Source organism: Coregonus lavaretus (genome assembly GCF_964263955.1).
Source record: "Coregonus lavaretus genome assembly, chromosome: 4".
In the NCBI taxonomy this organism is placed as follows: Eukaryota; Metazoa; Chordata; class Actinopteri; order Salmoniformes; family Salmonidae; genus Coregonus; species Coregonus lavaretus.
Genome location: NC_139991.1, coordinates 7,232,568 through 7,258,320, shown reverse-complemented (window position 1 = coordinate 7,258,320; position 25,753 = coordinate 7,232,568). Strand labels below are relative to the sequence as shown.

General features: G+C 46.5%; 1 protein-coding gene across 4 annotated transcripts in view; it reads left to right on the top strand.

The window, feature by feature from the left end:
- The window catches only part of LOC311128612 (E3 ubiquitin-protein ligase arkadia-C-like), a 45,962-nt gene that overhangs the window by 13,558 nt on the left and 6,651 nt on the right, over positions 1-25,753 (top strand). For all 4 annotated transcript variants that reach the window (XM_084160789.1, XM_084160790.1, XM_084160788.1 and 1 more), the window contains exons 2-6: positions 1,870-2,861; positions 11,474-11,600; positions 17,628-17,785; positions 24,666-24,860; positions 24,989-25,341. In XM_084160789.1, coding sequence (XP_084016915.1) covers positions 1,955-2,861; positions 11,474-11,600; positions 17,628-17,785; positions 24,666-24,860; positions 24,989-25,341 — 1,740 coding nt within the window. In that variant the 5' untranslated portion in view covers positions 1,870-1,954. The remainder of the gene's footprint in view (positions 1-1,869; positions 2,862-11,473; positions 11,601-17,627; positions 17,786-24,665; positions 24,861-24,988; positions 25,342-25,753) is intronic.

Sequence of the window (25,753 nt, the reverse complement as noted above, 5' to 3'; positions counted from 1 at the left end):
GGGGGCACCGGCTAGTTGAGGTATTTGAAGTAATATGTACATGTGGGTAGAGTTAAAGTGACTATGCATAAATAATTAACAGAATAGCAGCAGCATAAAAAGATGGGGGTGGGCAGTGCAAATAGTCCGGGTAGCCATGATTAGCTGTTCAGGAGTCTTATGGCTTGGGGGTAGAAGCTGTTGAGAAGTCTTTTGGACCTAGACTTGGCACTCCGGTACCGCTTGCCGTGCAGTAGCAGAGAGAACAGTCTATGACTAGGGTGGCTGGAGTCTTTGACAATTTTGAGGGCCTTCTTGTTGCTTGCTAGCTACTCTGACAGTTTGACAAGAACATGTTAGTTTGACAACAACACAAACAAATTAGTGAATGTGCTAGAAAGCTAAATGGCTAGCTAGTTGACTGCTGTGGCGAGCCTAAAAAGACTTGTTTTGAAAGTTGGATCATGTCAGCAAAATAATTTTGACTGAACTCCCACACATCCGATTTGGTCACTTGTAACTTGCTGTTTGGACAGTCAGTATTCCAAAGTGGTTTTGAAAAACAAAACTGATTTGAGCGTTAAGGCCTGCAGTGTGAACAAGGCTTTACAACGTAGAGTTCATTGTTTTCATACTGAGCCTTGTGTCAATACACAGGATATTGCAGGCTGGAGAATGGCAATTAGTATGTCTTTACACATTACTGTTTAATCAGTACGGCTTCATTAGGCCAACCATTATAAGGCTTCTAAAGGATAGCTTACAATGTCCAATTCAGTTCACTTGTGTCAGTAAATAAAATACATCTCATAAAATGGGATTTTATTCAGAATCTTAGTTTGAGGTGTTTACTGGTGGCTCAAGTATAGGAAAACACCACACTGCCAGCTGTGTGTGCACGTTATACCACTCCACCACACCAAGAAGTAGGCTAATGAACGGAGCCAACGTGCCTTTTTAAACAGATGGCTGCTTTCATAATTCAAAGGAAAGGACTTGAGGTCACTGCACTGAAGCAGAAGACATTTTATTTAGTCCTCCCCTTGGTGAAAGGCTTCTTTTTTGAAGTAGAAACAGTGTGATTAGACTAGACCATTTTAGGAAAAGAGGATGTGTGATAAATGGTGAGGGATGGAGAGGGGAAGCATGATAAATGAAGAGGGGGGAAAGCGGTGAGATTAGGCCTATACGATTTTAGGCCTAGAATCTGGCATTTTGGTAAGAGTTTGTGCTAGGCTAGTGCTTTGACGTCAGCATGCTTGTTTTTATTTACAAGATCTATATCAAAGGGATGCATGCTTAGCATTGGTTGCTTGTAACCTGGTACATTCTGAAGATATAGATTAGCGAGTTCTCCGGTCCATTCTGTTCCGGTAATGCCATTATGAAAATGTCTCCTAATCTCCCCACGCAGCCTTCCCATGGTTTTATCATTCTACAATAGAGAGTTGAGCTGGAGACATTAAACTGGTAAAATAGATGCTCTAGTGTTTTTTCCCCCCCTTTTCCATATTGCCAGGCTGCATGACCTTACTCTGCTCATCAGTTTCCTTCATTACAGCATCAAGCCTAGCGAGCGTACTGTGATTAGTCCTAGATTACCATCCAGTCTGAGTCATGCACTGCCAGGAATGGATAATAAAACAAATGCTACACAACTGACTCAGCCCAAGGCCTCAATTCATTTGCTCTCACAAACAAACCATGGTGCACTGTTTTTGCCTTTCTCCTCGTACACAACGAGATAGCGAGCACCTCTATATTACCACAGCATGTAATTATTATCATAATACATTTAGCCCATCTTTCTGTTTATAAATTGCCTCCATTGAAAAATAATGATTACACTTTGTGATGTGTGTCTAACGTTTATCTTCTCTTGTTTCACAGCACTAGGTTAGTTGCAGTGCCGCCAATGGACCTATAGGAGCTAGTGGAAGTTTACTTGGCGTTGCGTCTGCGTGGACCAGGCAGCATGAAGAGCGAGGTGCCCTCTGAGGCCCAGGGCAGACAGGAGCACCTGAAGGGTCCGCTGGCCAACCCAGAGCCCATGGAGACAGCCAAGAGCTTCCCTGCCAACATGGAGGTGATCGGCAAGGCAGGCAGCGAGTTTGCACCGCTGTGTGCCGAGACCAGGCACCGGCCCCTGAGGGACACAGTGGCCCGCAGAGACCCAGACAGGGGCCTGCCCGGACGCAAAAAGCGCAAGAGCCAACAGCCAGGGCCCTCGGACTGCTCCCTGAAGGAGGGTCGTGTCAGTGAGGGCTCTCTTCCCCTTCAGCGCCACCAGCCAGATCTCTTGGAGCGCCGCAGCGAGGATGAACGCAACCCAGAGTCCTCGTTCAGTGACTGTGCCTCCTCTCCCTCCTCCAGCCTGCGCTTCAGGGACTCGGACACTCTGAGCTCAGAGGAAGAGGTGGAGGCTGGAGGGACGGGATCAGCAGGGGGACCACAGCCCCCACAGCAGGCGCCGGTCTCCACCACAGGGGGAGGGACAGGGGTGGGGCTGCGCACCATTCTGGGTCGGACTCGGGGAAGCCGCTCTCATAAGTGGGCACGGTCAGAGGCGGAGCCGGTGCCGGTGCTGCTGAAGCGGCCATGTCTGAGCGGGCGGCGGCCACTGCATAGGAAGCGGTTTGTGAAGGCTGGGCCCGGCGGCATCCAGCGGACTCAGAAGCAGAAGGAGCGCCTGCTTCTCCAGAGGAAGAAGCGGGAGGTAATCGCTCGCCAGAAGTACGCGCTGCTCCACAGCACAAGCAGCTCCAGTGAGGAGCTGACCAGCGAGTCATCCTCGCCCTCGTCCACAGAGGCAGAGGACGAGCTGTATGTGGACATCAGCAGCAGTAGCAGCAGCCAGCCAAGCAGCGCAGCTGTGGCCACAGGTAAACTCACCATCCGTGCTTCAGACCTTTTCTCTTGCACACACACATTTTAAATACTTTATTTGAATTACGCATTACAGTCGAGATGTAGTCAAACATTTCATAGGTCATGGGTATATGGACACTTATGATGTTGCAGAGACAAACATCTCATACTTTTGTCCACATTAGTAAGAGTCTGTGTTGCATCACACCACAGTAATATGTGTTGTCAAATTCATTCATGTCAAATGAATATAATGCAAGCTAATTTCTGTGAATCCACTTTGCTCAGAATTGAGATCAGTTGATATTTTTAGTCTCAGAGAAAAGACTGAGCAAAGGAATGCATGAATGGCCTTCAGAATGTACATTTACAATGTGTACACAGCCTAGTCCTATAGTTTTATTCAGTCTCACTGTAACTGTATTGGGGGGAATATACACTGCAAAAAAAAAGAAAGGGAACACTTAAACAACACAATGTAACTCCAAGTCAATCACACTTCTGTGAAATCAAACTGTCCACTTAGGAAGCAACACTGATTGACAATATATTTCACATGCTGTTGTGCAAATGGAATAGACAACAGGTGGAAATTATAGGCAAATAGCAAGACACCCCCAATAAAGGACTGGTTTTGCAGGTGGTGACCACAGACCACTTCTCAGTTCCTATGCTTCCTGGCTGATGTTTTGGTCACTTTTGAATGCTGGCGGTGCTTTCACTCTAGTGGTAGCATGAGACGGAGTCTACAACCCACACAAGTGGCTCAGGTAGTGCAGCTCATCCAGGATGGCACATCAATGCAAGCTGTGGCAAGAAGGTTTGCTGTGTCTGTTAGCGTAGTGTCCAGAGCATGGAGGCGCTACCAGGAGACAGGCCAGTACATCAGGAGACGTGGAGGAGGCCGTAGGAGGGCAACAACCCAGCAGCACGAATGCTACCTCCGCCTTTGTGCAAGGAGGAGCAGGAGGAGCACTGCCAGAGCCCTGCAAAATGACCTCCAGCAGGCCACAAATGTGCATGTGTCTGCTCAAACGGTCAGAAACAGACTCCATGAGGGTGGTATGAGGGCCCGACGTCCACAGGTGGGGGTTGTGCTTACAGCCCAACACTGTGCAGGACGTTTGGCATTTGCCAGAGAACACCAAGATTGGCAAATTCGCCACTGGCGCCCTGTGCTCTTCACAGATGAAAACAGGTTCACACTGAGCACGTGACAGAGTCTGGAGATGCCGTGGAGAACATTCTGCTGCCTGCAACATCCTCCAGCATGACCGGTTTGGCGGTGGGTCAGTCATGGTGTGTGGTGGCATTTCTTTGGGGGGCCGCACAGCCCTCCATGTGCTCGCCAGAGGTAGCCTGACTGCCATTAGGTACCGAGATGAGATCCTCAGACCCCTTGTGAGACCATATGCTGGTGCGGTTGGCCCTGGGTTCCTCCTAATGCAAGACAATGCTAGACCTCATGTGGCTGGAGTGTGTCAGCAGTTCCTGCAAGAGGAAGGCATTGATGCTATGGACTGGCCCGCCCGTTCCCCAGACCTGAATCCAATTGAGCACATCTGGGACATCATGTCTCGCTCCATCCACCAACGCCACGTTGCACCACAGACTGTCCAGGAGTTGGCGGATGCTTTAGTCCAGGTCTGGGAGGAGATCCCTCAGGAGACCATCCGCCACCTCATCAGGAGCATGCCCAGGCGTTGTAGGGAGGTCATACAGGCACGTGGAGGCCACACACACTACTGAGCCTCATTTTGACTTGTTTTAAGGACATTACATCAAAGTTGGATCAGCCTGTAGTGTGGTTTTCCACTTTAATTTTGAGGGTGACTCCAAATCCAGACCTCCATGGGTTGATAAATTTGATTTCCATTGATAATTTTTGTGTGATTTTTGTTGTCAGCACATTCAACTATGTAAAGAAAAAAGTATTTAATAAGATTATTTCATTCATTCAGATCTAGGATGTGTTATTTTAGTGTTCCCTTAATTTTTTTGAGCAGTGTATTTGGCCTTTGTGTTATTATTCTCTGTTATTATTCTCTGGAAGTGAGATGTGTAGCCTGGGGGCCAAGCAACCATTAAAATGTTTTTGTTCCATCTTGCTGAAAGATGTCCTACCAGGGCTATTTGAAGACACTAAGAATTGGGATTTCGTTTTTAATTTGGTTTCTTTCACCAGGCCAGCAGCACTTTCGCTGTCTCTCTCTCTAGCCAGAACTGTGTTTTGTTTGCTGTCCCCCTCTCCTCCATTATTTGGAAAAACACTTGATTTGGCAGTGAACATCAACCGAATGTTCGTTACACTCTAAAACACATGACTACAGTAAAATGTTACGTTGTTCAGAGAAAATGATCAAAAGATACATTCCTCCTCTGATCGTGGAAGAGACATTTTAATCCCTGAGCCTAGTTTGGGTTGTGCCAGTCCTTCCCTGCTCTGTGTGCACAACAGCAATGAGAAAAGCTGCCTAAATATTGATTGATTGAATTAGCTCAGTCAGAGTTAGGCTATTTTATGAACAAAGCACAATATCACAGGACTAGGATGGGTGTGGGTATATCTGTGGGTGTATCTGTGAAGATTGAATAATCAGTTTTTTTTATTTTTAGATTCTATCCACAGTGTTTGAGCTCTGTGCAGCTTTGTAGGCGCCAGGGTTAGTGAAAAGTCCAGCATTTTCCATTATTTTCAAATCAAAAATCAAATCCAATTTTTATGTATCACATGCGCCGAATACAACAGGTGTAGACCTTACAGTGAAATGCTTATTTACAAGCCCTTAACCAACAATGCAGTTTTAAGAAAGAATACCCCCCCCCCCCTCTATGAAAATAGTCTGGGTACTGGATTAGATGTTCAGGAGTCTTATGGCTTGGGGGTAGAAGCTGTTTAGAAGCCTCTTGGACCTAGACTTGGCGCACCGGTACCACTTGCCGTGCGGTAGCAGAGAGAACATTCAATGACTAGGGTGGCTGGAGTCTTTGACAATTTTTAGGGCCTTCCTCTGACACCGCCTGGTATAGAGGTCCTGGATGGCAGGAAGCTTGGCCCCAGTGATGTACTGAGCCGTACGCACTACCCTCTGTAGTGCCTTGTGGTTGGAGGCCGAGCAGTTGCCATACCAGGCAGTGATGCAATCAGTCAGGATGCTCTCGATGGTGCAGCTGTAGAACCTTTTGATGCCAAATCTTTTCAGTCTCCTTAGGGGGAATAGGTTTTGTTGTGCCCTCTTCACGACTATCTTGGTGTGCTTCGACCATGTTAGTTTGTTGGTGATGTGGACACCAAGGCACTTGAAGCTCTCAACCTGCTCCACTACAGCCCTGTCGATGAGAATGGGGGCGTGCTCGGTCCTCTTGTTTTTCCTGTAGTCCACAATCATCTCCTTTGTCTTGATCACGTTGAGGGAGAGGTTGTTGTCCTGGCATCACACGGCCAGTTCTCTGACCTCGTCGTTGTCGGTGATCAGGCCTACCACTGTTGTATCATCAACAAACTTAATGATGGTGTTGGAGTCGTGCCTGGCCATGCAGTCATGAGTGAACAGGGAGTACAGGAGGGGACTGAGCACGCACCCCTGAGGGGCCCCAGTGTTGAGGATCAGCGTGGCGGATGTGTTGTTACCTACCCTTACCACCTGGGGGCGGCCCGTCAGGAAGTCCAGCATCCAGTTACAGAGGGAGGTGTTTAGTCCCAGGGTCCTTAGCTTGGTGATGAGCTTTGAGGGCACTATGGTGTTGAACGCTGAGCTGTAGTCAATGAATAGCATTCTCACATAGGTGTTCCTTTTGTCCAGGTGTGAAAGGGCAGTGTGGAGCGCAATAGAGATTGCATCATCTATGGATCTGTTGGGGCGGTATGCAAATTGGAGTGGGTCTAGGGTTGGTCAGAGCATGCTCTGAGTACACGTCCTGGTAATCCGTCTGGCCCTGCGGCCTTGTGAATGTTGACCTGTTTAAAGGTCTTACTCACATCCGCTACGGAGAGCGTGATCATACAGTCGTCCGGAACAGCAGATGCTCTCATGCATTTTTCAGTGTTACTTGCCTCGAAGCGAGCATAGAAGTAATTTATCTCTGGTAGGCTCGTGTCACTGGGCAGCTCGCGGCTGTGTTTCCCTTTGTAGTCTGTAATAGTTTGCAAGCCCTGCCACATCCGACGAGCGTCGGAGCCGGTGTAGTACGATTCGATCTTAGTCCTGTATTGACGCTTTGCCTGTTTGATGGTTCGTCGGAGGGCATAGCGGGATTTCTTATAAGCGTCCAGGTTAGAGTCCCGCTCCTTGAAAGCGGCAGCTCTACCCTTTAGCTCAGTGCGGATGTTGCCTGTAATCCATGGCTTCTGTTTGGGGTATGTACGTACAGTCACTGTGGGGACGACGTGGTGTACTCCTCTATGCCATCGGAAGAATCCCGGAACATATTCCAGTCTGTGCTAGCGAAACAGTCTTGTAGCTTAGCATCTGCTTCATAGCTCTTGTGCAGTGGAATACACACAGACAAGTTAAGCCCAAGGGTTTGCTGGAATATGACCCCTGGGCCATGGCCAAGCCTTTTAGGCTGAAAATGCCTGAAACAAAGAGGGCTATGTTCAAGAGACATTTCAGTTTTTTCCTCTCATATTCATATACCTCTTTATGAACCTCTGAGGCCAGCTCTTCAGCAGTTACCATGAACATACATGCTTTGATGGAGCTCTAATGTATGTGTTTCACTTTGAGACTTACAAATGAGGGCTGTGCGTCGCTCGCTATAGAATGGTCCGGCGCTGCACACGCACATTTCAAGTTTCAGACTATGTATGCACATTTGAATTTCCTGTTGAGTAGCAATAGCACCTTCCCTCCCACATATCTCACTCATTATTATGTAGCACATTCGCTTTGTTCTACCAAGGTCACTCACTGGCTCCTCTCGATCACACCTCTGAGTCACCCTGACCTGTGAATACCTGTGGAAAATAGACTTTGCATGCAAGGTGGGTAGGTATTGCTGATGGGGGATAACCGACCTCGCACCAAAAGGGCAATGTCCACGTCCCCGCTCTGCTACCCGGAGCTCCAACCCAGGCAGCCCAGAAACCTGTGTCTGAGCTGCAGGTGTCTGGGTTTATGCACCCAGCTTGTCTTCCCATATCACACCACAGTACAGCAGAGGAGAGGAGCACAGCACGCCTCTGACAACCACCTGCTGTTTCCTGAGCTGCACCGCTACAACACTTGACAAAGAATGTACTTTTTCAAGAAACTCTTAATTTTCCATTCCTACTTTCCCCTCTTTCCCCTCTCTCAGTTGAATGTCTTCATGTACCTAAGCTGTAATAGTGTTTCCACTAAGTGGCCCTGGGGAAGGATCGACGGGGTCATGGGGAGAGTCTTTGCTATGGGAAGTAGGTGGGTGGAGAGGACTGACAAGCACTGAGCTCTAAGCCCCACTGTAGCCTGCTTGGAAACAACAAGGGCTCTCAGAGGAGAAACTATGCCAATGTTTATAGCAGAGGAGAGGAAGGAGGCAGTCGGTAGAGATGGCTCTCTATTGGCTAGAGGAGGGGATGAATGTAATGGACATATAAAGGCCCAATCACAGAGCTGCCTATAGTCATCAGACTTCAAATACATGGACATTACATTTACATTTTACATTTTAGTCATTTAGCAGACGCTCTTATCCAGAGCGACTTACAGTTAGCGCATACATTATTTTATCGAACCCACAACCCTGGCGTTGCAAACGCCATGCTCTACCAACTGAGCTACATCCCTGCCGGCCATTCCCTCCCCTACCCTGGACAACGCTGGGCCAATTGTGCGCCGCCCCATGGGTCTCCCGGTCATGACAGGAGTGTTTTAGTACTGTAATTCCTGTATTCATGTCACAATATAGACATATGCCCTGCAGTAGGGTACAAAAATCATGACAGTTCTATACATGACATTTCTATCGGCAACTGATCATACTTTGTGTTACGCTAAACTGCATACACCCCTGAGGTCACAATCTGCCTTCTCTCAACTGCAAAATGGAGAATACAAACACTACACACTGAAATCAATCTCTATTCAAAGCAAGCAGCCAGGACATTTCTCTTATTTGTCCATGTCAATAGTCACATCGGCCATTGTTCAGTTTAGATGTGAGGTCATATAGTCTTCTTATTTACATTCCCTGAACCAGGAAGTGTTTGTGTAGAGCTGTATGTTTCATGAGGGAGAGGGGTAGCTAGGCTAGGAGAGGGTTGCTGCACCCACTGGACCACTGCAATAGAACTCACTCAGGGGAGTACTGATGTTCACTAGAGCAACAAAGCACTGCTCACTGCACAGAGACACACAAACAACACAGCATCAATGAGGCAATACATGGCACAGTTGAACCTAATGTAAATAATACACAGTGGACTAGAATGAATTATTTTTAATCTGTAAAGATATGGCTGTAGATTAAACAGACAGTGAGTATAAGGGTCACATTTAGAACTAGCTGTTTGGGGTGGTGTGACAAACAACAAGCCTCTTGCCTTCCTGGTTGCAACGTGATGAAATGTTAAGTGTATTGAACACACCCGGGCCTCTTCCTGACAGTGAGGACAGGTCAGGCATGGCTGGAATGAGAACTGGAACGAGAGATACTGGAAGGGGGACCAATCAAAGTGCAGATGCAGAGATTGCACTGCAAATCCCCAATCCTGCAAACAGTGGATAGCGGAGCAGCATTTACTGACCTACATTTCACACAGGCCCAGTACACAGACTGTTAGCCTGCACACAGACGCCACAATCACTATTCATTTATACTGATACTGATACTCCTTCCTATTTAGCTTTGGGTGTGTTTCTCCCCTGGTGAGGAAGAAACACCAGAGGATGCTGGTGGAGGTTGTTTATGTTGTTGTGGAACACATGAGCTGATGCGTTGTCAACCAGCCATCTTAGCAACAGAGCCTGCTATATACAGCTACAGACATGTCTAACCTCTCTGGAATTAACTGCATACTAAAACGGCTAAAATTGTATTTAAGTGAAGTGAATTTCCGGCCACTTTATATGAATACAGTCCAAGGTTCTCAGGTAGCAAAGAATGTTATTTGATCATTATCAGTTCAAAAATGTCTACATCAGAAGTTACAGGTCAAATTGACGGATCTCTCTCCGCAGTATACTCTTATTATTATCTATCTGGATGCCTAGTCACTTTACCCTGCCTTCATGTAGATACACTACATGACCAAAAGTATGTGGGCTGTGGACACCTGCTCGTCGAACATCTCATTCCAAAATCATGGCCATTAATATGTTGGTCCCCCCTTTGCTGCTATAACAGCCTCCACTCTTCTTTGAAGGCTTTCCACTAGATTGCTGCGGAGACTTGCTTCCATTCAGCCATGAGCAATAGTGAGGGTGGTTACTGATGTTGGGCGATTAGGCCTGGCTCGCAGTCGGCGTTCCAATTCATCCCAAAGGTGTTTGATAAGGTTGAGGTCAGGGCTTTGTGCAGGCCAGTCAAGTTCTTCTAAACCGATCTCGACAAACCATTTCTGTATGGACCTCGCTTTGTGCACGGGGCATTGTCATGCTGAAACAGGAATGGGCCTTCCCCAAACTGTTGCCACGAATTTGAAAGCACAGAATCGTCTAGAATGTCATTGTATGCTGTAGCGTTAAGATTTCCCTTTACTGGAACTAAGGGGCCTAGCCCAAACTGTGAAAAACCCCAGACCATTATTCCTCCTCCACCAAACTTTACAGTTGGCATTATGCATTCGGGCAGGTAGCGTTCTCCTGGCATCCAGATAGTGAAGCGTAATTCATCACTCCAGAGTCCAGTGGCAGTGAGCTTTACACCACTCTAGCCGACGCTTGGCATTGCGCATGGTGATCTTAGGCTTGTGTGCGGCTGCTGTGCCATGGAAACCCATTTCATGAAGCTCCCGAAGAACAGTTTTTGTGTTTACGTTGCTTCCAGAGGCAGTTTGGAACTCTGTAGTGAGTGTCTCAACTGAGGACAGGCGATTTTTACGCGCTACGCGCTTAAACTCTCGGCAGTCCCGTTCTGTGAGTTTGTGTGGCCTACCACTTCGCGGCTGAGTCGTTGTTGCTCCTAGACGTTTCCACTTCATAATAACAGCGCTCACAGTTGACCGGGGCAGCTCTAGCAGGGCAGAAATTTGACGAACTGACTTGTTGGAAAGGTGGCATCCTATGACGGTGCCACGTTGAAAGTCACTGAGCTCTTCAGTAAGGCTATTCTACTGCCAGTGTTTGTCTATGGAGATTGCATGGCTGTGTGCTCGATTTTATACACCTGTCAGCAACGGGTGTGGCTGAAATACCCGAATCCACTAATTTGAAGGGGTGTCCACATACTTTTGTGTATATATAGTGTATCTACCTCAAGTACCTCGTACCCCAGCACATTGATCTGGTACTGGTACTCCCTGTATATAGATCCATTCTTGTGTATTTTAATTTTATTCCTCGTGTTAGTTACTATTTATTTTTCTATTTTACTCTGCCTCGTTGGGAAAGGTTCTTAAGCAAGCATTTCACTATAAAGTCTACACCAGTTGTATCCGGCGCATGTGATTTAATAAAATGTGATTTGACTGTGTGTTGTGTTCCAGGTTCTCTGGATGAGGACGTGGTGGTGATCGAGGCGACCCCTGCACCCCCTGTCCCAGCCAGCGAGGAGATCAACGTCACCTCCACCGACAGCGAGGTGGAGATAGTCAACGTAGGAGATGGCTTCAGGTGAGCACCTTCCCCTGTCTCCTCTCTGAGGAGATCAACGCTGTACAGAGATAATGAACCACAGTGGAAAATCGAATGAAGTGAGATGGTAAAGTAATTTGGCTGTGAAATCCTCTTTCTCGGGAGAAAAAACATCCATCTCAATATTTCCCCGCTTTTAAGCTGTGAAAGCAGTCAAAATGGCAGCAGCCTTCATTGGTGTCCTGAGACAGCCTGGCCCTGCAGTATTGACAGTACTTTATCACCGTGGCTCTGTCGATATAATCACAGTCAACTGTGGTGGGTCTAGTAGAGGCTTGCTGAGCACTGGCTTCTCATCAAGTGTCATAACATTTACTGAGACTGCTGAATAGGGCTGGGGTAGTGTTTTCCAGGGTACCTCAGAAATGCCGTGTAGGCTCTCAGTGTTGTTTGGCCCCTATGGAGAAGCTGCTTGTATAACTATGGCAGGGGAGATATTGCACATCTGGGATTGGCCGTGAAGCTGGCAGGCTGCATCATTGCGCTGGCATTCCACAGCTCTCCAAGCTGTTGCTATCGGTGTCTTTTTCAAGGGCAAGGCTTCCAGACAGTAATACACAAGCTCTCTCCCCATCCAAATCTAACGAGAGACCCTCTCACCCCCCAGGGCATTCTCATCTAACCCTCAGTTCACTCTGATCCAGGCCCAGTTACCTCTGATCCCCCTGTCAGGGAACTCCAGGTCCAGTTCAAGGGTCTCTCTGGTACAGTCTGATCTAGAGAACCAGGACATCAGATCCAGGTGGATTTGCTTTTCTCCTCTCCTCGCGGCACGCTCTCCTGAACCAATATGATTACTAAAACATGGGAAATAAATGCCAGCTGGTTACAGGTTACCAGGGCTTTTGGCAGGCTTTGTGAAGTGGGTACCGTCAGAGGCCTCTAGTCAAATCCCAGAGTGTAGTCTTTCTACATAGACCTTGGCCTACATGATTTCTCTATCTGACTCCTGTGAGATGTCTTCTGAAAATGCTCTCTGCCATGACCTGAGGTGAGTTGATCTCATGCATTGGGACTTTTACAGCAGTGCAAGTATGAGTGCGCTATGCTACGGTATATCTGTTCTGTTTCACTGTTATAGTGGCGTTCCTCTCTGAGTTGTTTCTGTTTATTGTCGTTCCCCGTGTCTTTTTTCTCCTTGAACCCCTCTCCTCTCTTTAATTGTTATTGAGGTGCCTTGGTGCATAGCGCTGAGAGTCATTTCCACCAGCTTGATTCCATTATCCCACCCTCTGCTGCCAGAAATAGCAAGGCCTGTGAATTTCACTCCTGCCAGCAAAGTCACTCTGTCAACCCAAATGAATTGCTCTCTGTTTGTGATATGCGTTGTCTCTCGTGAGACAAATGAGCAGAATTCCAATCAAAGGGTCAGTTTCAGTTACTGTAGCGTTTATGTTGTATGTGATAGCTAGATATCAGGGGAGTAAAGTAAACAAATAAACCTGCATAGGTGATTTTCTTTATCCTTTTTAGCCCATTGCTGGTCAAAATACTGTTCTGACACTTAAAAATACTTGAACAAGCAACATCGTGCATGTTTACTGAATAGGCAAATTATCTCAACGCTGTGCCTGTCACAAATCTCTAGATGTCCACAAAGCATACCATAGGCCTAAAGATCAGGAGTGGCCAGTCCACTGAGCCCAGTGCATTTGAATGTGTTTTCCATTGAATCTGAATGGTATTCAGATGTTCAGGGTGGTAGTAAGGCCTATTGATGAGGGGAATGGATGGCTGACTGGAGAGGAGAGGAGAGGAGAGGAGAGGAGAGAGAGAGAGGCTGCTAGTAATCCCAGGTGAGCCTCCAAGCTGCTGTGTCCTTGACTGAGACACTAATTTGCTTCAGTAAATACTCAGCTAACTACATTAATGCTAACTTAATGAGGCTGTCATTCACTTGCATGTTAGGGGATTGGTTGGTTCCTGTCGCTGTATAGTGTGTTAACTTGCTAGCTAATCCACCTTGTGTAATTATGCTCCTAACTAATGTAATCCATGGCATAGCATACTAGCATTGTTAGCCATAAGCTTATGTTATGTTTTGTTAAGCCCCGTCATTATGCTTTCAGGAAGACAATCATCCAAATATGGCCTCCTCTCTGCTGGCTAGAGAGGAGATACACAGCACAGCCATGTCATGGAGTGTTCTGTGTAAACAGGCCCGTTGGGGCCAGAGAAGGTTCTAGAAGCCTCTCAGTCTCTCTGGTATGACCAGTCATGTGGCATCACTCCCCATTATTTTCAGGATGAGGAGCCCCCTCCTCACTCTACAGACAACACTAAAATATAATATAATACATTGTGTCTGCAAGGAAAGTGATCATGTTGTTTTCAAGCGTAGGTTTTTAGATGTAGGATATTTGTTCTGTATGTAGGGCAGTGCAATGAAGTGTTGAGTAGTGTCTGGTTCCCAGAATGGGGCCCTCTGTGTGAAACCTAAGGTCAGTGGTGGTGCTCCCTCTCTCAGGCTCTGACTGTCGATGTGACTCATCTCAAGGCTCCCAGCTCTCTGTGTATGTGCGTGTGTGTGTGGACTTTGTGTTCTGTGTGTTTGGACTGTGCTCTGTTTGCTGTGTGCTGTGAATGGAATGCAGGGAGTGGGTGAAAGCGGGGTGGGGGGGGACCAGAGCAGGAACAAGAAGAGTAATAACATACTGTTGGTTAGTAGTGTTGAGGAAGTGTGAGGCCTTCTGAATGAGCAGTTAAAGAACAGGTTTAGAGACTAGTTAAGGCTGCTGTGGAGTGGAATAACAGGGGGCCATGCAGGGTCTCTCCATAGCTCTGCATAGTGCATAGCATACCCAGAGAAGAGCAGCACTGGGGAGCAGACCACATGCCTCCGGTTGTTTTTAGCAGTGAAGCCAAGTACCCCCCCCCCCCCCTTCCAGAGGCCAGCTCATCTGACCACTCTTTCTGGGCCCACCATCTCAGTGAGCCCATTCTGCAGGTCTGGAACCCCAATGGAGAATTTCACCCACTTGGCTTGACTGACTGGAGTGGCCCTGTTAATTTCTCCCATTCTCTCTCTCCTCTCTCTCTTCATTCTCTCTCTCCCCATGTTCCCTCTGTCCCACAGACACGCGATTAGCTTGCCCGTGATTGATTGTTCCCTGACAGTGCTCCTCTGTAGATTAATTCAGGTTGTGCAGAGTGACTTATTTTAAACGTCGTTATCCAGGAGTTGATAAGGCAAAACGTGCCTGGCCTTTTCAGAAATATTCAGGGGGGAAGAGATCAGTAAGGGCCTTCAAGAAATGAAAAAAGGCTGTCTCTTTCTGAGAACTTCTAAATATTTGGAGTGTGATACAGATGGGTTTACGTAAGCATTGCTCTCTCTCTCCCTCAATATCTTGGTCTTCCCTGGCACCCCATCCCTCTCTCTCAATCTCCATCCTCCCTCTCTGGTGCTTCCTCACTTGCTCTATCACTCTTCCTCCCTCACCCTCTCGCTCTCCCTTAATCTCCCTCCCTCCGCTCTCTATTTCTCTCTTTCTCTCTCCATTTATCTCCCTCCCTCCCATGGCTCTCTCTCGCCACTTCTCTCGCTCTCTCCCTCCTCTATCTTCATTCTCTCCCTCTCTCTTCATGCTAGGTTGACCATATTCTCCCTAGGTATTTCCGGGAAGTGAATGAGCAGAGTGTAGATAGGGGAGGTTGTGTGTGTGTGTTTTTATCTCCCCATCTCTGCCTGCACCTCCCAGAGATGCTCTGGCTTGCAGGAGAATGCAGAGAAGGGCCGTTTCTGAAGGGGGAGGGCTAGCGAGGAGCACTAGGTGTGGGGGTCAAAGGGCAGCAGGATGAGCAATGACGGTTTTCCGCTGAAAGATTCTTTGTTTACAGTGCAGAGGCCAATGGGTGGGATAGAGGGTGTGTGTATGTGTCTGTATGCATGTGTGCCATATTCAGTATCAGCGAAGGCTTTGGATTTTGGTGCAGAACATGCAGCTCACTCTTCCGTCTTGCTGCGATGTAGTGCCAGATGTTTCCTATTGTTTATGGTTTCCACACAGTCCATTTAGTCCCTTAATTGTGTTGCCCCTCCCCCTCCCCCCACTACCATAGCCTTTGTACACAGTCCATAGATCCCGTCCCTGCAGTTAGCCCAACATTAGCGCACTGTCGAGCGTTCTTTAAGCCCCCAGGCATTTGGCAGAGAGTGCGTGGAGATGTCAAAAACCTGGTCCTGCCAAGCCCCCAGTTCCCACTGTGTTCATGTTTACTGTGTTCTGTTTTCCCCTCGCCTCCACCCCTCAGAGGCCACGGTGGTAAACAGGTATTTACAAAATAATCCCAGGTCTACGTTGTGGGTAATTAGGTGCTTGTCCCTGGTGGGCTGGCCTGCTCCCTAGGCCCCGAGGAGGGAGACAGGAGGAGGTGGGCTGGCCTGTTCCCTGGGCCCAGAGGTGGGAGAGAGGAGGAGGTGGGCTGGCCTGTTCCCTGGGCCCAGAGGTGGGAGAGAGGAGGAGCAGGTGCCAATTACACTGCAATCAAGCCACATCTCTACTGGTTATCTGTGTGTACCACCCTCACTGCTCCACATGGTGTGTGTGCGAGTGTGAACTGCCCCATGGGACATGCCGTCAGAAATTGCACTAATAGGTTTTTGTTGCCTTCCGTTCCTTTTCCTTTGTTGTGAAGCTTGTCCGTCTGACAGGAAATGGAATGGGCTGCAGTATGAGCTAATGGGAATCCCCCCACAGCACAGCACCGATGCAGCCCACAGCAGTGAGAATGGCATTTCCTCTGCTGAATGGTGTGAGTGGACACTCTCACAGCACTCTCTCCCATGCCTGCTTATTATAAGGACTTCTTAGGCCTACATGGCCTTGTGTGTGTATGGCCTTGCTATTGTTGTGTGCACACAAACACTGGTCTCACTGGAATATCAGCAGCCCACCATGCTTGTCTGTAATCGTATTGTTTGGCGGTTTTAATGATGCAACCTGTGGTTAAGGGGGTCCAGCAGCAGCCCTGTGTTGAGAGGAGCAGGGGTCTCTCTTCTCTTGGCACTCCCCTTCCCTTAGCCTGGTTTACTGTTCTCTCTCTGGGAAAAACACTGCTGTTCCCCAGCCTCATCTCTCCATGACGGGCTGCTTTACGGCAGGCACTCGATCCCCTAGGCTCCTCCCCCCCTCATCCTGCTTTACGACACACTGATACTCTCTGGACTCCCACATCACTCCGAGAGAGAGAGGGAGGAGGAAAGAGTGAGGCAGTGAGATGGGGGGGGGGGGGGGGGGGGAGACTGCAAAAGGGAGAGAGAAAGAGAGAGCACAGTCAATTATTCACAATGGTTGTGACTTGAGCAAATGTGCGTGGTAGATGAGGTTAAATGAGGTAGATGTGTTGGATGTTGAATTGTGTTTTCCACAAGGTTGTTTTGCAGTTTGTTAGTGGGTGTGGTGGATGAAGCCACGTGTTTAAAACAAACGTGATATTTCTGTGTGGTTCTCAAAGGTGTGCACAGCTGTGTGTGTGTCTCTCTCATGCACACGGCTGTGTGTAACCTATGTCTTTTTGAATTAGCTGCAGCTCCAGCTCTCATGTCAGCTGGCTCTTATTTACATTCCACCGAGCGTTCCAGCAGCTCCCAAAGTGAGCCTGATTGTGCTCAACACACAGAAAGAGCAGTGTGGCCCATCCCCCACCTCCAAATGACAACGCTTCAACTTTCCTTTTACTACATGATAAATGACATCATATAAAATGATCCGTTCTTCATATATTTATTTATACAAGAGATTTGCTTCGGGAGGAAAAACGGGCTGAATTGTCTGGATTTTCACTCTTCTCCATGAAGTCCTATGGACTGGATCTCATCCACTGTGTGGTCATCAATATCATAGAATTGTTACAATATCATAGCCCAAGCCCAGGGCCCATATAACCTGGCATTATCAGCTTGATCCCAGTCAGTCTGAAAACTAAAGCCTTGTTTAATCTGGTTGTTTGCCCCCCTCTTCTCTCCTCTCCTCCATCTCTAACTGGCTGTGTTTGTGTCCACAGGCCTCGCTCGGTGGGAGGCCATGGCAGGATGTACTGGGGCCCCAGCTGCTCCCAGAACCGGCCCCAGGAGTCACGCGGCCGCCACCGCCTCTCTACCGTCATCCAGCCTCTGCGCCAGAGCGCCGGGGAGGTGGTGGACCTCACAGTGGACGAGGATGGTGAGCATGAGGACGCAACGACCCCCAATACCACTCTGAGATGGACTATATGATATAACAGCCACATAGAGCTCCTAGACTTAGACTCAGGCCTCTGTTTTTCCACTGTCTTTTCTTTCAAAGCTAGGCTCATTCGTCTTTCAACACAAAGGCGAGTTTACAGTAGTCCTTTGAGGCATTTGTCCTCTTAAGAAGGACAAAGTCATTTTCCTATGAACAACATATACAAGGGTTGCATATACTGTGTGTGTGTGTGTCTCTCACACTCTCTCACACACACACACACACACACACACACAGATACAGAGAAGCAAGTTTACTCTTGAGGCAGAAAGAAAATAGATCTGGTGATTATATGTGTAAAAATCAATTACATTGGGAACAGCTTTTTCATAGATGCTGCATACGATAGCCGGCCTGTCGCACAGCATATGAATGTGGCCATCCAATACTAGGATTTAGATGAGTTTAATGCTTTCTTACATGATCTGGCTCAACACTGCGTAGGGGGTTGGGAAATATGACATGTCAAATTTAAATACTCTCATTTACACGCTATTGTTTAATAGGATTATCTAGCTTCTTCCACACATCTATCCAAACTTGGGAGCGAGTGGGTGTCGCTAACTTGAATAAGAATTGTCCGGTCATCACAATTCAATTTGAAATGTTCCCGTAAGCGAGCACCGTTTAATAATGATGAATCTATCTTTTCATCAAATGGAGGAATATTAATAGCGACCGTGCCCCTGAGAGCGACTTCTCTTTCATTGGTTGGTTTAACACATCAACCCAATGTCGTTTCATACTGTAAATCCTATCATGTTTGTAACTTGATAAAATGTCCCAGTAATGCCAGCCACCTGGAGCAGTAGCCATAAGCATGCTCTTCATTGTAACTGTATAGGCATTAGGCACAATGAATGAAATACACCTGGCAGTATTAAAGCTTATGTGGGTTAAGGGTTTCACTCTGGATTCAGGGGAACTACAGCCGACTCCTGATGAGTATAGCCTACATTGAATTACAAAGTCCATTGAAGAGCTGTATATTTAATCATCCCCAATTCAAATACGTACATTATTCTCACCAGACGTATAGGCCTACTCCAGTGCAGTTCATTCATTCATGACAGCCCCAAGCCATTGCATATAGGTGCTGTTCAATAAATTAGAATATTGTGGAAAGGTTAAATATTTTCAATAATTAAATTGACAAAGTGAAACTCATATATATCGTGGATTAATTACACAAAAAGTGAAATAGTTCAAAGCTGTATTTGTTTTAATCTTGATGATTATGGCTTACAGCTCATGAAAACCCAAAATTCAGTATCTCAGAAAATTTGAATATTGTGAAAAAGTTCAATATTGAAGACTCAAGGTGTCACACTCTAATCAGCTAACTAACTCAAAACACCTGCAAAGGTTTCCTGAGCCTTTAAATGGTCTCTCAGTCCAGTTCAGTAGGCTTCACAATCATGGGGAAGACTGCTGACTTGACAGTTGTGCAGAAGACAGTCATCAACACCCTCCACAAGGAGGGAAAGGCTCAAAAGATCATTGCTAAAGAAGCTGGCTGTTCAGAGTGCTGTATCCAAGCGTATTCATGGAAAGTCGAGTGGAAGGAAGAAGTGTGGTAGGAAAAGGTGCACAAGCAACAGGGATAACCGGAGCCTTGAGAGGATTGTCAAGCAAAGGCCATTCAAAAATGTGGGGGAGCTTCACAAGGAGTGGACTGAGGCAGGAGTCAGTGCATCAAGAGCCACCACGCACAGACGTATCCAGGAAATGGGCTACAACTGTCGCATTCCTCGTGTCAAGCCACTCCTGAACCAGAGGCAACGGCAGAAGCGTCTTACCTGGGCTAAGGAGAAAAAGAACTGGTCTGTCGCTCAGTGGTCCAAAGTCCTCTTTTCAGATGAAAGTACATTTTGCAATTCATTTGCCAATCAAGGTCCCAGAGTCTGGAGGAAGAGTGGAGAGGCACAGAATCCAAGTTGCTTGAAGTCCAGTGTGAAGTTTCTACAGTCAGTGATGATTTGGGGAGCCATGTCATCTTCTGGTGTTGGTCCACTGTGTTTCATCAAGTCCAAAGTCAACTCAGCTGTCTACCAGGAAATGTTAGAGCACTTCATGCTTCCTTCTGCTGACAAGCTTTATGGAGATGCTGATCTAATTTTCCAGCAGGACTTGGCACCTGCCCACACTGCCAAAGGTACCAATACCTGGTTCAATGACCATGGGATTACTGTGCTTGATTGGCCAGCAAACTCGCCTGATCTGAACCCCATAGAGAATTTATGGGGTGTTGTCAAGAGGAAGATGAGAGACACGAGATCCAACAATGCAGACGAGCTGAAGGCCGCTATCGAAGCAACCTGGGCTTCCATAACACCACAGCAGTGCCACAGGCTGATCGACTCCATGCCACGCCACATAGATGCAGTGATTCATGCAAAAGGAGCCCCAACCAAGTACTGCCTGCATGTACAAGAACATACTTTTCAGAAGGCTGACATGTCTGTATTACATTTCCTTTTTTCACTGGTCTTATGTCATATTCCAATTTTCGGAGATACTGAATTTGGGGTGTTCATGAGCTGTAAGCCGTAATCATCAAGATTAAAACAAATACAGGCTTAAACTATTTCACTTTTTGTGTAATTAATCCATGATATATATGTGTTTCACTTTGTCAATTGAATTATTTAAATTACTTAACTTTTCCACAATATTCTAATTTATTGAGCTTCACCTATATACACCTTTTAAAAATGACCTAAAAACCCTCCACTTTAGGAAGGTCCTCTGTTAGATATAGCTGTGTTCCCCATTTTCCTTGTAGTGTCAACTGGGTTCTTTGTTTCAGTTGCCCTGTCTAGTTGTGTTTGTTTTGTGTTTGTGGTCCTCTGTACAGTGGGGGAAAAAAGTATTTAGTCAGCCACCAATTGTGCAAGTTCTCCCACTTAAAAAGATGAGAGAGGCCTGTAATTTTCATCATAGGTACACGTCAACTATGACAGACAAAATGAGAAAAACAATTCAAGAAAATCACATTGTAGTATTTTTTATGAATTTATTTGCAAATTATGGTGGAAAATAAGTATTTGGTCAATAACAAAAGTTTCTCAATACTTTGTTATATACCCTTTGTTGGCAATGACACAGGTCAAACGTTTTCTGTAAGTCTTCACAAGGTTTTCACACACTGTTGCTGGTATTTTGGCCCATTCCTCCATGCAGATCTCCTCTAGAGCAGTGATGTTTTGGGGCTGTCGCTGGGCAACACGGACTTTCAACTCCCTCCAAAGATTTTCTATGGGGTTGAGATCTGGAGACTGGCTAGGCCACTCCAGGACCTTGAAATGCTTCTTACGAAGCCACTCCTTCGTTGCCCGGGCGGTGTGTTTGGGATCATTGTCATGCTGAAAGACCCAGCCACGTTTCATCTTCAATGCCCTTGCTGATGGAAGGAGGTTTTCACTCAAAATCTCACGATACATGGCCCCATTCATTCTTTCCTTTACACGGATCAGTCGTCCTGGTCCCTTTACAGAAAAACAGCCCCAAAGCATGATGTTTCCACCCCATGCTTCACAGTAGGTATGGTGTTCTTTGGATGCAACTCAACATTCTTTGTCCTCCAAAAACGACGAGTTGAGTTTTTACCAAAAAGTTATATTTTGGTTTCATCTGACCATATGACATTCTCCCAATCCTCTTCTGGATCATCCAAATGCACTCTAGCAAACTTCAGACGGGCCTGGACATGTACTGGCTTAAGCAGGGGGACACGTCTGGCACTGCAGGATTTGAGTCCCTGGCGGCGTAGTGTGTTACTGATGGTAGGCTTTGTTACTTTGGTCCCAGCTCTCTGCAGGTCATTCACTAGGTCCCCCCGTGTGGTTCTGGGATATTTGCTCACCGTTCTTGTGATCATTTTGACCCCACGGGGTGAGATCTTGCGTGGAGCCCCAGATCGAGGGAGATTATCAGTGGTCTTGTATGTCTTCCATTTCCTAATAATTGCTCCCGCAGTTGATTTCTTCAAACCAAGCTGCTTACCTATTGCAGATTCAGTCTTCCCAGCCTGGTGCAGGTCTACATTTTTGTTTCTGGTGTCCTTTGACAGCTCTTTGGTCTTGGTCATAGTGGAGTTTGGAGTGTGACTGTTTGAGGTTGTGGACAGGTGTCTTTTATACTGATAACAAGTTCAAACAGGTGCCATTAATACAGGTAACGAGTGGAGGACAGAGGAGCCTCTTAAAGAAGAAGTTACAGGTCTGTGAGAGCCAGAAAACTTGCTTGTTTGTAGGTGACCAAATACTTATTTTCCACCATAATTTGCAAATAAATTCATAAAAAATCCTACAATGTGATTTTCTGGAGAAAAAAAATCTCAATTTGTCTGTCATAGTTGACGTGTACCTATGATGAAAATTACAGGCCTCTCTCATCTTTTTAAGTCGGAGAACTTGCACAATTGGTGGCTGACTAAATACTTTTTTCCCCCACTGTAGCTCAGCTGGTAGAGCACGGCGCTTGTAACGCCAAGGTAGTGGGTTCGATCCCCGGGACCACCCATACACAAAAAATATGTATGCACGCATGACTGTAAGTCGCTTTGGATAAAAGCGTCTGCTAAATGGCTTATTATTATTATTATTATTATTATTGTTATTATTTTTGATTTATTTCTATGAGATAGTTTTTCAATGAAAAGCGCATTATAAATTCAATGTATTATTATTATTATTATTATTATGTATCAGGTGTTGACTGACTGTTTTTGTAATGGCTTTAAAATTCCAACATCCTACATATCTCTGGCTAATGGCTATGTTTTGCCGGAACAGTTTGCCCTCTAACCTGAGGCATTAGTAAACCAGACCAAAGCATTAATGTGACTTAAAAGTCCAATTTGGTGCATTCTCTTTATGGTCTCGCGCCGTGTGAATGATAACAGAATAGCAGAGCAATGTGAGATATGAGTGCATTTACATTTCTTTTGAGGAGGAGGAAAAATTAATTTGTGAGTATTAAAAGCAGATGGAGTGCACACTCTGGAATGCTAATGAGCTCTTCTTCTCCCTGGCTGCCAAGCCACTGCAGTCAGTCTACACACCAGGGTTTCCATTAGCTTTTGGCTGATTTTAAAATAAATAAATAGAAAAGCAGATAAATAAAATTGCTGTGTGTATAGAAGGCCTACACTGAGTGTACAAAACATTAGGAACACCTTCTTAATATTCAGTTGCACCCCCTTTTGCCCTCAGAACAGCCTCAATTCGTCGGGGCATGGACTCTACAAGGTGTCGAAAGCGTTCCACAGGGATGCTGGCCCATGTTGACTCCAATGCTTCCCACAGTTGTTTCAAGTTGGCTGGATGTCATTTGGGTGGTGGACCATTCTTGATACACACAGGAAACTGTTGAGTGTGAAAAACCCAGCAGCGTTGCAGTTCTTGACACACTCAAACCAGTGCGCCTAGCACCTACTACCATATCCTGTTCAATGGCACTTAAATATTTTGTCTTGCCCATTCACCCTCTGAATGGCAAACATACACAATCCATGTCTCAATTGTCTCAAGGCTTAAAAATCCTTCTTAAACCTGTCTCCTCCCCATCTACACTGATTTGAAGTGGATTTAACAAGTGCCATCATAGCTTTCACCTGGATTCACCTGGCCAGTCTGTCATGGAAAGAGCATGTTTTGTTCACTCCGTGTATATTTGTTATGTAGGCATATCTTATTTATCACATGCCTACAGCATACAGATACAGAGCCTTTGAGCTGAAAATCTGTCAGACAGCGCGAGAGCTGCTGCTGCTACAGCATCTCAAACAGCAAATGCATAGTCAGTGGAAGGTAGGCTACATCCGCGCGTCACACACCACTTTGCAAGGAGCTGGAGGCAGTATGCATTTTTAAAACATAGTTAATTGTTTGAAACCTGAATGTTAATCTACATATTATCAGGCAAGTCTTACCTTGCTTCAAAGTAGCCTAGCCAAAATCAGACCATATCTGTGGAGGCAATTATTTTATATCACCTTTCTTTCATTGTCCAGTAGTCGAAGGCACAATCCTATTCATATTAGCAACCCATGCAGGTTGTTGCATGTTAGATCTCCCCTCTTTCTACATTTCCGCAATCAGGTGTGCGGTGCCGTTCTGACAAGTGTTTTCCTGCTAACTGCGTTATGGAACTAACATTCATACATAGTCTACTTCCTTGTGCACATTGGTGCGCATATAATGTGAAGAAATAATAGTTTATCAACGTTTTAAGCTAAACGTTCTGATCTGTTGCATCAGACTCATTGCTTTTTTTATGTAGCCTCGGCCTACTGGTTGGATGATTTTGGGATTTATCGTCCCACACCTGTCCCAGAGTCAGTTTGGAATAGGCTATTTCTTTCTCTACAAGCTGACCAATAGAATAGGTAGCCTAAACGTTTCTACTATACTGTAGTAAATTGACATAGGATAGTGATTTTGCTGTTCGATACTCGTCTTGTTGGCTGAGGAAAAGTAAATGTGGACAGTTATTCGAACATCTTTAAAGTGCACATCAGAATTTGGTAAGATGGACTGCACATCATTGCATCCTCGACTTGCATGTTCTGTTAATATGAATTACCATAATCGAAATGTGAGTTATGTCATTCTGAGCACCGTGGGTGAACGCCCTAATCAGGTTACACAACCAATGCATATGGGTCCAGTACATTTCTCAAATGTCCGGTAAATTAAAATGCTGCCTGTCAAATATCCGGAAACCCTGCTACACACACACAGATGGATATGTGTGCTACGTAATGAATTCCCACCTATTTACTCTGTTTACCGGTCTCTTTTCCCTACCTCAGATCTCTCTGTCGTGCCATCCACCTCTGACAGCCTTCACCCTCAGACTGTCAGCTCCTCCTCTTCATCCTCCACTCATCATGCCTCTACCTCAGAGCCCCACGATGCCCCGGGCCCCTCCACCAGCTGCCCCGGTCAAGGCCCAGCCCCAGACAGCACGCTGGCACAGGGGCCAAGGGGTACCGCAGGCACAGAGGGTAAGACAGACCATAGACTCTCCAGGAAGCCATGATGTCAACCTTGTGTGCCTTTATAAGTTTAGTAATCTTCCCTGTGGGTCATCTATGAATAATGATTGAAGGTGTTTTCCATCTCTCTCTATCAGATGAGAGCAGAAGAGGCTCGTCCGGTGTGGCAGGAGAGAGTGGGGTCACGGCCATGCCCAGGTTACCCTCCTGCTGCCCGCAGCACTCCCCCTGCGGAGGGCCCTCTCCTGGTCACATGACCATGAGCCATTCCAGCTGCCTGCAGACCCAGCCCTCCCAGCAGCCGGGCTCCCAGCAGCACAACCACGCCCACCACTTCCACCACCACCATCACCACGCGCCTCAGCACCCACCTCCACCCACTCTGCCCTTTCCTGAGCCCAGCTGCCCCCTGGAGAGGCCCACCGCCCTGCCTGCACCATGCAGAGGGGGAGGGGTCAGCAGCAGCAGCTCCACCCAGTACCACGACCAGGTAGGCCTGTGTTTTTTTACATTGCAGCATTGATGGAGGTTTGGCTGTTACTTCTGCTTCCTGTTTTAGTTTCCACAACTTTAATATATCGACCAGACCGGTAGAGAGAGTTTATGCATTTCTTATAACAGTAACATTTTATAAATCTAGTCCATATTAGAAATGAGATTTTTTTTAATCTTTGAAAGTATTTGATCATTTTCTTTTTTTACCCAAAATCTATAAAAGTAGGCTAACTGAATAGAGTCTGGGGAGACATAAGGCTACCTTTTCCTCCCACAATAGCTGGTGATAAATTAGAAATAATTTATAGTTTTAGTTAACTATGCAAGCCATGTTCTCCATGGCAGATGGCACCATCGCATTCAAATGTGTCTTTGACTAAATCTTTGTGTATCTTAACAAAAGGCTC